General features: G+C 35.3%; 1 protein-coding gene across 1 annotated transcript in view; it reads left to right on the plus strand.

Annotated features, from left to right (window-relative positions):
- Window positions 1-16,188, plus strand: part of MSR1 (macrophage scavenger receptor 1) — a 522,563-nt gene that overhangs the window by 365,256 nt on the left and 141,119 nt on the right. Inside the window, exon 6 of the mRNA XM_044062502.1 lies at window positions 4,233-4,331. Within this exon, the coding sequence (XP_043918437.1) occupies window positions 4,233-4,331 (99 nt within the window). The remainder of the gene's footprint in view (window positions 1-4,232; window positions 4,332-16,188) is intronic.

The raw sequence follows: 16,188 nt of genomic DNA on the forward strand, positions 1-16,188 counted from the left end.
CCTAAAACTTCACTGTGAAGTCCTAGAAAGCACTTGTTTAACTTTCCAGATATAAGCTACTCCAGACTAGAGATTGGAATGATGCAGATCAGTAAAATATAAGCGTTGTTCCCTAAACCTGGGTATGAGATGATACAGTTGTCTTCTCAGAGCATGTATTGATCATGGCTTTAAATGATTATCTACATGTGTGAATGGCATTAATGTTGATGAAACTCAACTTTACTTTGATACTTATTTGACAGATGCTAATCACGACATGCATTACCAGAAGCTTAACCGTTCTAACCAAACTGTCATCTGTAATTGTTTAGGTGTGGCTAGCCAGCAAAGAAACAACTCATATAGAATAGCTTTAAATTAATGAACTGTGGATGTTTGAATAATACACATTTAAATGTTATTATGTGAAATGCATTTTCTTTTATATGTCATAAAATGCACTTTGTGTGGTGATACTGTATATTTTAAAGCATTGTATGTAAATTAAAGTATAACAATATAGTGAACATAATTCTTCATGAAAAGAAATTAATGCCAAAGGTACACAATAATATATACAAACAATCTATATGTCTTTAAAAGAGCTAAAGTTATTGGGATTGTGCACCACATGACCGTGATCATGAGCTGTTTATAACCATTTTGGCATTTTGAGTGACATGGTTTTCATAGTTAATTCATCTAGAAATTCCAAAATAACATCAATTCCAGTCAAATAACCTGTATTCATTATTTTTTGCTGTAATTCATACTGCTAAACTGCCTTCCTTTGCAGTGACTTTAAATGCTTTCTTTATAATTAAAAATATGAAACATTTCAAGTAAACTAGAGATGCGATTTTCTACTCAGTATAGTACAGCTTCATGCAGAATGCATCTCTTGTTCCTTTTAATCATTCTGTACTTTAGATATATGCCTGTGCTATGCTCCCTATTCTGAAATGTAGCCAAAGGCATGGTCTTAAAATGATTGTGGTGATGGGTATGTGGTGAGGTGTTATGTATCGGCTATAGGAAACAAATACAGCAAGAGAAATGGAAAGTTACCAGAGAGAAAGTGAGAAAGACATAAACAAGAACTAGAACTAACCAAATAGATTGCAAAAGAAAGATAGCATGGCTGTATACAAAAAAGCAAAGAAATGATAAGAGTTAAAAAGAAATAAAGAATTTGTAAAGTGAACTCTAGAGCTATGATGTAATAGAAAGAAAATGGAATCGGCTGAAGAATGAAGGAGGAAGCATTGTATCTTCACTTTTTTACTAGAGCTGGAGCTGGCTTTCCCAGGCTTGATCATTTTTCCCCACACTTCTTACTGGAATTGCATGATTTTTGTTAATAGATCCTAGAGATGGAAGCTCTAGTACACCACAAACTGGTTTCCAGAAACAAGGTATGGCACGATTAGATATGTTTATAACTGTCCTTTCAGAGATACTGATAGCAATCATTATGCATATGTACAATGCAGACTCAAGTCATAATTCTGCAATATTAGCGCACAGGTAAAACTTATTTACTATAACTAAGCAAATGTCTTTTCATTTCTCCCTCTCAGCATCTACCAGCAGCTATGAGATCTACTCGATTACCCTAAACATACTCAAAAGTACATCTGAGGTGCTAAAAATATTTATCAAACACAGCTTCAAGTGTTTTGCATAGATAGAACTAATCAATAAAGCTACTGGGTGCATCCATGCTAGATCATAGGACATCAGTTACCTCTCTATTAAGTTATCAGACTTGTCAATCAACACAGATGCCTTTCATTTTGACAGTCATACATCTCATAACTTACGTAAGTCATTTTGATCACTTCCAATACCTTCCTTAAACGTTCAGAGGACTTCAGATTCTGCAGCAATTTAAATGAACACATATCTAGGAAAATATTCAGTTATTGTATTTCAGTTTGTGGCTGCTCTTCAGAATGGATTTAGTCATATGGCTACACTTGCATTAACATAAGGCTTCTTTGTCAAAACAGAAAACATCACATCCTTTTATAAATTCTTGTTTTCTCAACCTGTAGTATTTTGGTACCAGTATTTAAGCTGATAAGGTGTCTGAAGTAGTGTTGGTGTCTGTTGTTCATATATCTGTGTTTGTATATGAATTGTGTGTGTGTGTGTGTGTGTGTGTGTGTGTGTGTGTGTGTGTGTGTGTGTGCGTGTGTGCGTGTGTGCGTGTGTGTGTGTGTGTGTGTGTGTGTGTGTGTGTGTGTGTGTGTGTGTGTGTGTGTGTCTGTGTATGTGTGTGTCTATGTCTCTGTGTGTGTGTTTGCGTTTGAGGAAGAGTTTCTGTGTTTTCATGTGACATTATGTTAATGTTCATGTACCTGGTTTTGTGTGTCTTTATATATATATATATATATATATATATATATATATATATATATATATATATAAAAATACATGTTTTATATATATATATATATATATATATATATATATATATATATATATGTATATATATAAAATATATATATGTTTATGTGTATATATGTGTGTAGGTGCATGTTTGTGTGGTACCACACCAATCATAAAGCTCAGGATGTTGTACAAAAGGCCATTATGGCAAAGGTTGAAATAACTGTGCACAGTGAGTATTAATTCTGTGAGTTAATGTCTCACAGCTTCCTTTTATCATGCTTGCCTTGCTAGAAATGTTAGAATAGCTGACAGTACTAGAATAATCAGATAGTAAAATGTCTATGAATGCCTTCCCTTGGATTCCTATCACATAGTCGAACTTGTACTAGTTCGAACCTTATATGGTCGAGACCATAAGTTTGAACTTGTACAAGTTTGAGCGTTTCAATGGAAATCTCTGTAAGGGGAGGTTTCCATTCTGTTGAATGAGGTGCAATCTCAGAGTTGGTATATTTAAGTAGCGGGGGGTGTGGAAGGTGCATGGGGGCTTGCCCCCCTGCTTACAACAGTTTATTTTGTTTTTCCTTCTTTTTTTTTTTTTTTATTCCTAGTCAAAGTTTTGTAACTTCGAATGGAATGGTTCGTACATTTCATGTTTGAAGTTATAAAACTACGACTATGTGATATAGAACCCATTCCCTTGAATACTGCATCTTCTAATAGGCCACAGTTTTTAAAAGTTACATGAGATAATAATGTTTAGCAGTACCCATATCACGTTGTCTGGTCATTTATGAATATTCATTTATATCAGCATTTTTCATCAATAAATCTTTCAGCTTACTTTTTTATTAGTTACTTCAGCCACCCTTGAAATGGCTTGTTTGTTTTAATATCTCCTTGAAGAATTAAAGGCTCAAATTCTACATGAAAATACTCAGGCTTCTTTTCATTCTCAGTAAAATTGAGCTAATTTGTATACATCAGCCTATTTCTTTCTGACAATGAATTCCAAAAATAGGATTTGTTCTGATGCGCACAGATGCAATAGTATTTTGTTTAGGATACTAGATGGCAATTCTGAACATTTGCTCAAATGCTAAGAATAAGTAAAAATAGAAATGCTAGTAGTAGCTATGTAACACAAGGCTTTTAAACCATGCATGCATTTTCTTTTAAGTTCTTCAAATGAAAAAAATAAAAATAAAAAAAAACTATGACCTGAACCAGCAGAACATTCAGAATACTATCAGTACAACTGATAAAACTCACATGAAAATGAAAAATATTCTATAAAAATGGGACAAACACGAACAGAACATTTTGTAAAAGACAACGAGAATGAGAAACATTTTTAAAATAATCTCTAAGTTGACACTATCAGCAATACCTCACTTTAAAAAAGCAGCACCAACCTATTGTAAGTTTCTTTACTATTTACATTTGCCCTTTGTCTATGACATATAGAGTTACTAGGTGTGTTGTGCTGATTCCCAGAGCCCATTAGTTACCTTGATCTCTCAATATATAGTTAGTAGGTTAGGAAGGAATAGATGTAGTTAGCCAAAGCTAATACTTACCCATAAATTATACATTGCGTTTTAATCAAGCTGAGTTAGGATTAATGCTTATGCTTTGTGCTCTGTATTTTAATCAAATGCCCTTCCTGTTTCCAAATTTGTCTTGCTGAATATTGTGTGACATTCAAAACTTGATACTTAATTCAGGTTTTCATGCAGTCATCATTCTTCTGATATGTAATGCAAGATGTTGTGTTGATGTTTGTCACTTTAACTGGGAATAACAGCTAATTGTAATGCTTATGATTAAGAATACACTTTTATTTCATGTAGGTTTTCCAGGACTCCCGGGTCCTAGAGGACACCCTGGAGAAAAGGGTGATAAAGGAGACATGGGACAGCCAGGCTCCCAAGGATATACAGGAACATCAGGTAAATTGTACTGCTGGATCGAGTAATGTTCTTGTAGAACATGCAAATTGCTTGTTAGTCTAAATGAAAAAAATATATATTTTTGTTCCAATATGGTTGTCATTTCATCTGATGCTATTCACAAAGAGCACAGCCATATAGTAACAGTATGCTGTGGTGTCTGGCAGTTGTCACACAGGGTTAGGGATGTGAGCTGTAGTTCCTGTGAAACAGAGATTGATTCCCCTCAGCCCTCATGTGCTTACTCTGTGACCTTTAACAAGTCAATTAACCAGACAGTGCTTGGGGACAACTGGAAATTTGGGCTGGGCTTCTCAGTGCCCTGGACTGCAAGCATAGTAAGAACATGTCAACCTATGAGCGCTGAATTTATTCTATAGAAAGTTATATACACAGCCTCTTACATGAAAAAGAAAACCTAGCTCAGCGAGAGCCATCTTCATGATATGACTTAGATTTCCAGAGGTATTCAAGGCCGTTAAAATTCAGAGCCAGATGTGCTGATAAATAAGGTATTAAAAGCATCTGTAGTCTGAATAATTGATTAGGTGCAATTATTCTGCAAAGGTTCTTGTCACCTTTCAGCTCTGTAAACGTATAAGAATGAAATACTTCTCCAAACAGCCTGCAGACTATTCAGGGATGCACTGATATACATCCTTTTGAAGTCTGACTCAATCAGGCCTTCTACTCCAACCCCCCCCCCCCCCACCCCCTCAAAGCATGTTCTCTCTGTCCTTGGCCTCAAAGTATGGGAATCTCTCTCTTCTTTTGTTAAAGATCATTCCTCTTACCCCATCTCCAATCAGAAATAAAACCAAACTGCAGTATTACAAGATGAAAATGCAACTACTCTCTCTCACTCTCTGGTCATATAACTTAACCTCTTCCTACTTTACCTCCCTCAACATACCTTGCACTGACTCTGCTTTTCAATGTGATTCTTTCAAAATAGTAAATCTGACATCTACTCTGTGCATACGGTATAAATACACTGTCTTTTGTCAGTTACCCTGTATATAACATCATGTATCTATTGTCTCCATATCAAGCCAGGTATGCTATTCATTTTATGTATAGAAGATGCATGTATTGCATTTTGTCATTAACTTTGTATATAATGCCACATAGCTGTAGTGTTAACCTATTGACTGAAGGGGAAACAGGTCCAGTGGGATGAATGCTCTATTCTGGTTAACAATTTCAAATTAAGTTAGTTAGATCGAAAGATAGATGGCTAGACAGATAGATAGATAGATAGATAGATAGATAGATAGATAGATAGATAGATAGATAGATAGAGATAAGGTCATCCAACTGAAACCTTCCAAAATAGGATACAGTTTAAGTCAATTAACCCGTATCAGTTAACTTTTGACATAATTCAGACTGCAAACTGTTCTTTGCCATGAATTTAATTGTAATGCTTACAATTGGAAGCATAAAACATTTAACGTACCCTAAAGAAGGAGTCATTCTCTTCTTACTTAGGGAAATTCTCCTCCATGTTCTATCATTGGCTAAAATAAGGATTGCCCCACCATGATCTTCTGAAATGTATTTCCATTACCAATTTCTTTCATTAAAGGTGCAAGTTATCAAATCAATCCAATGCATTAAGTGACACGTCATTTTAGTTGTTCATAGGTTGGTACTAGGCTATTGGCCCTAGGGCCTATACAAGCCAAGCCATAACAATTCCCTGGCTATTTCTTTCCACAGTATTTACTTTCCTGGACCCCTGTCTAGCAGGGCAACTGACGTGATCCCAGGGGTGAATTTCCTTTCTCCCATCCAATCATCAAGGTTCATTTTGAAGAGGGCCAAAGAGGCGCTCTGCTTGACATGTATGGGCAGTCTATTCCAGAGTCTGGGGAGTCTCTGGGTCAGGAACTTATCCCTCCAGCATGTTTTGTTCATTGTGATGACAAGGTTTAGATTCCTGGAGTGTTTGTCTCTGAGGAATTGAGATTTCTTTAAGTGTAGCATGTCCAATAGCTCTCGGTTTGACATGGCCTTGTATGTTAAACAGAGATCGCCTCTGAGTAGATGATATGCAACAGACTATAGGTGGAGTTTTTTTAGACAGTCAGCATAGGGCATCTACTTTAGGCCTGTGATTCTTTTAATGAGGTATTTCTGCGGCCTTTCCAGTTGTTGCAGATATCTTGAGCGGTACATAGCAAACGAGGCATTGTATTCTATAATGGGTCTAATGAGGGATGAGGACAGTGGGGCAATGGAATCCTTTTTTCTGACCAAAACCCCTTAGTGATGAGGTGTACCACATAGAAGGATTTCCTGACTGTTGTGCCGATGTGATTATCAAAGGTGAGACCACTGTCCCTGTCCACTTGTGTCCCTAAGTCTCTTATCACACTTTCGGTGTTTAGTGTACTGCCACCTATGTGGTAATTCATGGGTACATGTTTTTTCCCAAAGGAGATAACTATACATTTCTTGGCACTGAGCTTGAGCCCATGGCTCTGGCACCAAATATCTGTTTCTGTAAGGCCCTTTTGTAGAATATCCACATCATTTTGGGATTCAGTAATGGCTTGCAGTTTGGAGTCATCTGCAAACTTTGTTAGCCAGAGTCCCTTAGTGTTGGCCTGTACTTCAGAGAAGTAGATGCCAAACAAGAGTGGCCCCAGGACTGAACAGTGAAGTACTCCACTTGTCACTTGTCTGGAGCTGGAGTTGGTATCGGCTACTTTTACAGTGTGGGTTCTGTCAGTAAGCCAGTTGGCAACCCATCGAGTGATGTAGGGATTAATGCCCAGCTTAGTAAGTTTATCTATGATTCCAGAGGGAGGATGGTGTCGAAGCCCTTGGCGAGGTCCAGATAGGCTGTGTGGACCACCTTACCCTTGTTCACGGCTCTGGAACTGATTCAAAGAAGTCAATCAGATTCAGGAGACAAGATCAACCCTTCACAAACCCAAACTGCAGGGGTCCAGTGTTTCAAGGTTGCCAATGTCTTTCTTTATACGTTCCATGATAATATGTTCCATGGCCTTGCAAATCAGGCTCATCAGAGTGATGGGGTGGTAGTTCCCTGGATCCAAGGTGGATCCCCCCTTGTGGAGTGGGATAACTGTAGCTGTGCACCACTCAGTGGGCATGACGCCTGAGGTGAGGCTATGATTAAACATGACACTTAGGTGAGGTGCCAGTTCATTTTGTAGTTCATGTAGTACACAGCCTGGGATGTCATCTGGTCCCATGGATGCTGTATTCTTAGCTTTGGAGAGTGATTTTTTTACCTGTGTGGCAGTTAATACTGGAATTTGGCAATCTTTCAGTATTGAGATGGGCCCTTTAGGGGGTGAGAGGGGGGGGGTGAAGTTTGCACTGAATCGATCTACCAGGATATTGGCAATATCCTTGGGTTCAGAATATTTAATGTCATTCTGTTGTAGCTCAGAGCAGATCTGAGCATTGCCATTTAGATTCTTGACATAGATATAAAATGCCTTGTGGTTGTCTTTGGAATTTTGGCAATTTTATTTTGAGAGCTTGTGTTTCTTCTTGCCAGATGCAAGTGCATTTGAAGCCAAGGCACTTAATGTTTAGGTAGTTAAAAATCCTATATCTTGATTTATTCTGCTTAGAGAATAGTAGGGAAATAACTACCCATCCATGTACAGGATGCTTCATAGCGTATGAAACGTGTAAATCAGAACCAGTTTAGGAATCGACACTTTGCAGATTATGTTAAGCTGCGTGAAACAGGACTCCCCATTATTACCTCTTCTTTCCTTAACCATTTTCACTTGAGGTTTATTTTACTCATTTTCGGTTTACTCATTACATATTATACTGATTTATTTCAACTTGAAATGCAGATATTACATATACCCCAGGGTTGCAGATGTCTGCTAGAAGAGAGAGTTTTTTTTTTTCATTTGATCTGAATGACCACACTTTGTACAAACTGGAGAGTCTGCAGAGAGAGCCTATATAATTAAGTAGGTAGAGCCTGGAGCAAATCCCACAATAATGATTTGTTAGGTGTTGTATTCATGACTATCTTGTCTCAAGCAAAGCTTTAATACATTAGTGAGCATTTGTGCTAATAGGTCTTTTGTTTGTATACCTGTATGAGAAGATGTATTTAGAGCCTAAGCATTTTACTTGGACATGGTGAACCCCATCTTGTAACATTGTACTCTGGCAGCACTTATAAGCAGTAATAATGTAATGAAATACTGTGCAAAAAAAGAGATTATAATCAGTGTCTCTTAATAATTAATCATTATTAAAGATGTTACAATTTCTTTTTTTTTTTTTTTGGTTATTTTAAGAAGTATCTTTCAATAGGGTGTGTTACTTTCATTGTATTTACCTGCCAACTGAGCATCATTTGCTTGGCTGCACCACTTTTATTTTGAATGTCCTAAGTTTATTATTGTTAATGTTTGGTAAAGTGCCAAGGATGGGCAGACATGTTCCCTTTGTCATTAGGAATCTGAGTGGTATGCTGTAATATAAAAAATCCACACTGTGACTAAGATCATAAGTTCATTTCTGGTTAAATATAAGCAAAAAGGCCATAAAACAGTCTCATATGTTTTCATATGTTTTCAAAAGACATAAGAATGTTGTTATTCGTGTAGAGAACAAATGTTTGTCAGCTAGAATGGATAGTGATACTCATTTATGTATTACGCTGCTTCACAATGACACCACTGCGTCATCCATTATGCATTGAAATTATTATTTTTTTTTTACTAACACTGTCCCATTCACAGTCATTAATAGTGGGCAACCTCTCTTTTGTGACATTTTAGAAAAGTAAAAATCTAATGCAAAACTTTAAGTTCCTGAAGAATGCAACATGATGGATACAACAGTATGTGTAATTAAAGTAAAAAATAAGAATGGTGTAGTGGTACATTGCTCTGACTATGGTGCACAGGGTCTTGTGTTTGAGACTTGGCAGGCCTGATTATTTCAGGGACACTAGGAACTAGCTTCAGGCGGCATGATGCTAGGGAATCTTCATGGGCTAGGGCCATTAGTCTAGTTCACACCTATGAACCCATTAAGTTACACAAAGTTACTGTAAGTCAAAAGATTCAAACATTTGGAGACATCATTTGTGTATACATTATTTTGTACTTATGAGAGATTGTAAAGCATCTGGGATACTAAAAAATATAAAAAAAAACATGTTGGTATTATTATTAACTTAAATTATTGCCCATTGCAGTAAAACATTTTAAGCGATAATGGTAATGTGCCTGGTTTGAAAATTATAGAGCTGAAATGGATGCCTATAGAAACGTAGTTAAAATACTAAATATTTTAGAGGCAAAAATATATTATATTTTCATTTTAAATTCATTAAACCAGTAGTTTGACATAAAAATATAGTCCATATTAAAAAGATTGCTTTTCCTTATAATCCACAGCCTTTTAATATACTAGGTGTTGGACAGAAAAAAACAGCAGGAGGTTTGAAGAATGAAAAAATAATCTGCTAGCTGTATTCCTAATGCAAGATGCAATTTAGTATTATATTTTGTGTTAAAACATTAAAAATATGAAATAGAATGTTTAATTGACACATTCATCTGTTTGGAGTGATTGTATTTAGTGGTATCCTTTTAATATTCCTCAGTTATTTTTTTTTATGAAGGATAACATCTGCTATTATATTTTCTACTTAGATAAAAATCATTATTTTTTTAATTCTTTCCAATGTTCTATTATATTTTCATGACCTTTTCACCCGAGGTCTCTTGTAATACATTTAATTCTTCCTGGGCTGTCAATAATTTAACTAGCAAATGTATTACTTAGTACTATCATCTTTGAAGGATTTCCCAATCTATATACAGATGTATACAACGATGCAAGCATTTTCTTGCATCCTCTAGGAAACCAAAATGACTATTCAGTTTATATTAGAAATACAAATTAAAAGATTTTTACATCGAGTGTAACAGTATGTTCTTTTTTATTTTTTGGTACTCATGTGGTCAGGTTTCTTAAATACCTTTTAGGAGTAGTTTATTGATTCATGTCTTCATCACAATATAGTATACTTGGAAAAATCAAGGTTAAGTGGCATTTATTTTAATAATTGAAGAGGACGTTATTGAGACTTTAGTTAAACTCTGTCATGCATGTTCAGAGAAACAAGATCGCATCTCAGGAGAATTCTTATTCAAGACTGAAGGCAGCTTAGTAAAGCCCTTATTACTTTTGTCCAATAAATCCATTCCAAATGGTATTTTATCTGACATTTGGAAGCAGAATGTTATATTGTCTGTTATGTCATGCTTAAATTAAACACAGGAAACTCCGAATTTATAATCAGGCATGCATTCTCCACACATTTTAAAATTAATAATCTTGATAAATAAAAAGTGAAATTTGTGATCTGGCTTTAATATTTCAAAACTATATAGTTTTGCTAAAGATATTGCCTGCCTAATGTAGAAGCTCTCTTTGAACATATCTCACTTACAGTGGGCTAAACATTATCTGCTCTTAGCACCTTTCTGAACTTTTCAAAGACCTTACTATACAATCCTGCATGGCGGGATTCTCTGTAGACTAGTGCAATTAAAAACAAAACAAAACATAGTAAACTAAGAAAGCTATTGGATCTGTTGGGAGAAAACAAAGGATGATGCTAGTGAATAAATGTTTAGGGACTTTTATATAGCACATGATCTTCAGCTGTTTTATTCGGCAAGTGCAGTTGAGAGATTCCAATCCTTGGTGCACTTAGTTTTGTCTAGTCATAGTAGCAGCATTTCTATTAGAGAACGTGTCTCTAAAAAAAATCCAAAAAGAAAGCAGGCACCTTAACAGGTTCTTTATTATTTGTTATATTTATAACACACTTTAATCCATGGGAACTCACAGTGCTTACAAAATATCATAATGATTATAAGTTCTGTACTCCTTCATAAGTAGTATTAGTTATACTTTAGTATTACTTTACAATATTAAATGATGTTAAACAAATACCTTGAATTTCAGTATACATAAGGGTAGTATGCTATCATTTGCCAGGGAAACACTGTATAGTATGCACAACCAATGAACAGTAAAATAACAGAGTCGCCTACTGCTCTAAGCACCTGTGCACAGAATGACCATAGTTTTGACCATATTATTTGGTGTGCTTAAGTTTTGGGTATTGTATTTTATTTGGTGGTATATTTATTTATTTATTTATTTATGTGTTTATTTACCTTTTGTTTACCAAGTAAGTGAACCAGACCTGGGATCCCTTGAAGGCAAGACACAAGCCAAAGGCAAATGCATCAATTACACTTTATATTAGCTGTGACATTACTGTCATACAGTCTATTTCCACTCTACATGTCATTGATCAGACCAGTGACAGAAAGCAGTGATGCCTGCCTGTTCTCACAATTAAGCTAACCTCTATCTATTCCTCTGTAAAAAAATAAATATATATATATATATATATATATATATATATATATATATACATATATATATATTCCATATTATTCTATATTTTATGTTAGCCCTCTCCTCACCAAATAATCTCTTTCTCTCAATTTATGGTTATTATCTGCACTATAGTATGCAGCTTAATATTTTGTATTTCATATTAATATTGTTGATGACATTTTTGCCTAATACTTGGAGCTTTTCTCCCCGGGCCTCTACTGAAAATGGACATGTATCCAGTTAGACTAGCCCGGTCAACAAATGTAAATAAATAAATAAATAAATAGAAAAAATAAATTAGTTTTCACTTATTTAGCGAAATGTTCCACAGCTAATGATTCTATAAAGATATTATACAAAATCAGTAACTGAGGTAAAGGAATTTGCTGGTGAGGATCATCAAAAATCATTTAGGGAGGTTGATAATCCATTTTCAAGCCCTTATCCAGCCATATGCTTTTAGAAATGGCATACATATCCTGAACACATGTGGGAAAATGAAAAAGCCTGTGATTTCTGTTTAAAGCTAGATAACAACACTAATAAATTTATGACACAGTGTACACCAATGAATGTTCCCATCAGATAACATAGTAATAGATGAGGACTGAACTCTTGAACTTCAGCTGTCCAAGTTTTAACCCAGCAATGATCAGAGTTCTTCCACAGGAAATCTCTGTTGATGAGATCTGCCACAGTGATGCTCTTCTTTAAGTTGCTGTGACTATAGACATGGTATATATAAGTTCAAGCATGCATGGGTGGCTTGCATCCCTTGCTTAAAATCTTTTTAGAAACTATTTTTCAGCTGTTTTATTTCACAAATGCTGTTCATGGATTCCAGTCCATGGTGCATATGGGTCTATATCAAAATTTCAAAGAAGTAAAACCTCGAATGTTAAAACATCAATCTCACAACATCGAATGATGAAAATAGCAAAGCCCCGGATCTTCAAATTCTTACCTAGGGCAAAATTTCGGAGGGCCGTTCCGTGGCTTCGCCATTTCCTCCACTGTGGTGCGAGAGTTACAGACCTTAGGGTTAGGGTGCGAGTTAAGGTAAGTCGATAGTTAGTAATGTGTGTATGATTGGGTTTTGTTAACTGTATGTGTGTGTATTAATTGCTTTGTTTGTGTATAATTTCGTAGGGTATGTGTGCGATAGTTACAGACCTTACGGTTAGGGTGCGGGTTAAGGTAAGTGGATATTTAGTAATGTATGTGTGGTTTATTGTGGGTTAGTGTGGGGTTGGGTTTTGTTAACTGTTATTAATTTCAGTGTGCCTGTGTTGTATGTATATTTCTCGGAACAGTGATTTTTTTCCCTGGGAAAAAAATCGCTATTCTGAGCATTCAATGTTTTCAATATTCGAAATTCCAAGTTCGAACATGTGGTGTTTGACATTTTGGAATTTTGAATATGTGATATAGACCCAGTGCATTCAGGTTTGTCCGCTTGTAGTGGAAACATTTCTATCAGAGGACTTGTCTAAAAAAATTCCAAAAAGAAAGTAGGCAGCTTAACAAGATATTATAAACAGAAATTAATGGCAATCATCCTACTTAGGGCCCTAATCATAGTTTAGTACAGTAAACCTATAATATCTGACAGAAAAAGAGTAATCAAAATATACCATATGCAATTACACATTACTGTAGCCATAGTCAAAATGTTTTGCTCAGCAGTCTGATGACTTTTAAGAAAATATGGTTCATATATTTTTTTTTTTTGTTGGGGTTGGGGGATATGACACTAGTAATACACATGATAAGAGTGGCTGCTTTCATGATTACAGCAGTATGACTTCATGTGGGAAATAACTGTCATCTTGTACCATAAATAAACTTATTACTTTGAATTAGTTTCAAGGAATAATTGACTCTTTATTAAATTGGCAATGCTTGAATTTTATAAGATGGTTTACTCAAAAAATACAAATGCACTGTTTTTTTATGCATAACTTAGCTTGAAATTTGTCTGTATATTTTTTCTCAGTGCATTTTGACTGAATCATATGATGTTACCCCATCAGCATTCAATCTTACTGTGTTCTAAATTTTTGCTATGTACTCATTTTGTATATAATATTTTTGATTAAAAGACTCTGATGCATTTTCTGCTCCTTGTACTTGAGTCATCCCTCCTCTTTCACCTTAAAACCTGTGCCCACATCCTTCCTAAAACTACTCTTAAATAAACCTTCCAAGTGAGTACCTAAAAGTAACAGCCATCAGAATTGTCTATCCTGTCCCAATCCTTATAAATAGGCCAATCGAGAAATCCTCAACCCCCTCTCTCTGGAAAAAGTCACATATTATACCTTTGCACAAAGGAGGAAACTCAATAGACATTAATAACTTTAGACCCATAGCAACCTTATCTCCCCTCACCAAAATACTTGAAAAATGTATTCAGAAACAATTGCTATACTATTTCCTGTAGGAAGAACTCCTATCCCCTATACAACATGGCCTCTGTCCTTCCCATATTATTAGCACTGTCCTTCTAACCTATATAAATAGTTTCAGTAAAGATAGAAATAATGGCAAACAAGTTAGTCAATTTCTTATTTCTTGACTTATCTAAAGTCTTCAACACCCTTTTTCACAGCAAACTTATATTTCAAATGTCCTCACTAGGTCTCCCTCAGCCCACTCTTCCATGGTTCAGATGGTACATGTCCAGTAGGTATCAGTCAGTAAAATAGCACAACATGGTCTATCCTTATCAAATAGTCACCACCTGTGTACCACAAGCGTCTATCCTTGGTCCGCTATTCTTTAACATTTTCACCAACAGACTCTGTACATTCATATAACAGGCTACCCATATACAATACAGATATGATTCAACTCTCACTTGCACATCTGACAACATGGTACACTTCCAAAAACTTACTCAAGAAGCTTTAACAGTCACTGACATACGGCTTAATAAGTCACAACTTGTGCTCAACCCAAAAAGGACCAAACTACCACTTTTTTCCCCAAATCCCACTCTCATGAAAAAAAAAAACACAAAATTAAAGTCTTCTTTCTTTATAATACAACAACTGCATTCACTTCAAATAGCAAATTATTAGGGGTGATAGTGGTTGATACTCTTACATTTGACCTGCATATACAAAATTGCATAAGAAATTCTCATCATGAACTAGGGATGCTGTGGCAAGCCAAAAACTTTCTCACTGATGCAACTAAAACTACACCTGTCACTACTTATCTCCTCCCCACACTTCTTTATGGTACTCTTATCCTTATTAACCTCCAGGCTTCACAAAAATGAAAACTTGAACAATGCTATAACAAAGTTGCTAAATTTGCAGCAAATACCCCTTTCAGAATCTACCAGTGTATAGCACTAAAAAGCCTAAATTGATTAGAATTGTTTCATCAGCTGACATATACACAGCTTCTTACTAAAAAAACATTGTATGCAACTATGTTCCCAGTCGGTCATTGTGATCGAGTCACCAAAAACTCTTGTCTGTCTACAAACCTAGCAAATCTGCTGGGCATTATCTGTATGTGTAGAAAGTTGTAAAGGCCTGGAACTACTTACCTGTATCCATCAGGTCAATACCCTCCCTCCCATCTTTCAAAACCACTTGGAAAGACTTTCTAGCTAAAATCTGGCTTTGTTCTTGCTCAAAACGAAGATAAACTATATCCCTAAATGTGAACAAGTACCTTTTCATTCCTTACTCTCCCTTCTTCACTTACTTTGTTACTAATATCAAATTCTCTTCCCTGACTTTCTCTCTAAATATACCATACGCCTGCTTTTCCCTCACCTCATATTGCAATTCCTGTTTGTACTAGACTAACTTACCTTTAGTTTCTCTACAAACTGTCTAAAATTTCTCTAAATACTAAATGATTGTCATATAACTTGTACTGAATCTTAAATCTTTTTATATTATGTCTAATTTGTTATAATTATTTAAACTGCTGAAATTTTTGTTTTATTTTTGAAGATTGTAATATTATTGTTCTTAAAATGTTTTGTAATAATTGGAGCTTTTCTCTTTGGGCCTCCACTGAAAATATGTTTCTATCCAGTCTGGACTTTGCCAGTAATCAAATGTCAAATGCCAAAAAATGATGGTCCACTTACCTGGTGAACAAATAGTATGCAAATAAAATAAGTGACAGTATGTAAAACCTAACACATTAAGCCAAAAGGTTAGTGGAAGTCTGGTAAAATAATTGACAATATGAACCAGCACCCTAAGATTTCTGGTGCACCTCGGTATATTATTGTTGAAAAGGCCATTTATTAACAATATTAAAAGTAAACTTCCATGAATACTGAGGAAACAGACAACCTTACTTACAAAGCAAATTGTGACAAGAATAAGCCTACAAAGTCTAAAAATAAACAGATTCTATTATTTATTTATTTATTAATTTA

The sequence above is a fragment of the Protopterus annectens genome, chromosome 2.part1 (assembly GCF_019279795.1).
Source record: "Protopterus annectens isolate FY-2018-M chromosome 2.part1, PAN1.0, whole genome shotgun sequence".
Classification (NCBI taxonomy): Eukaryota; Metazoa; Chordata; order Ceratodontiformes; family Protopteridae; genus Protopterus; species Protopterus annectens.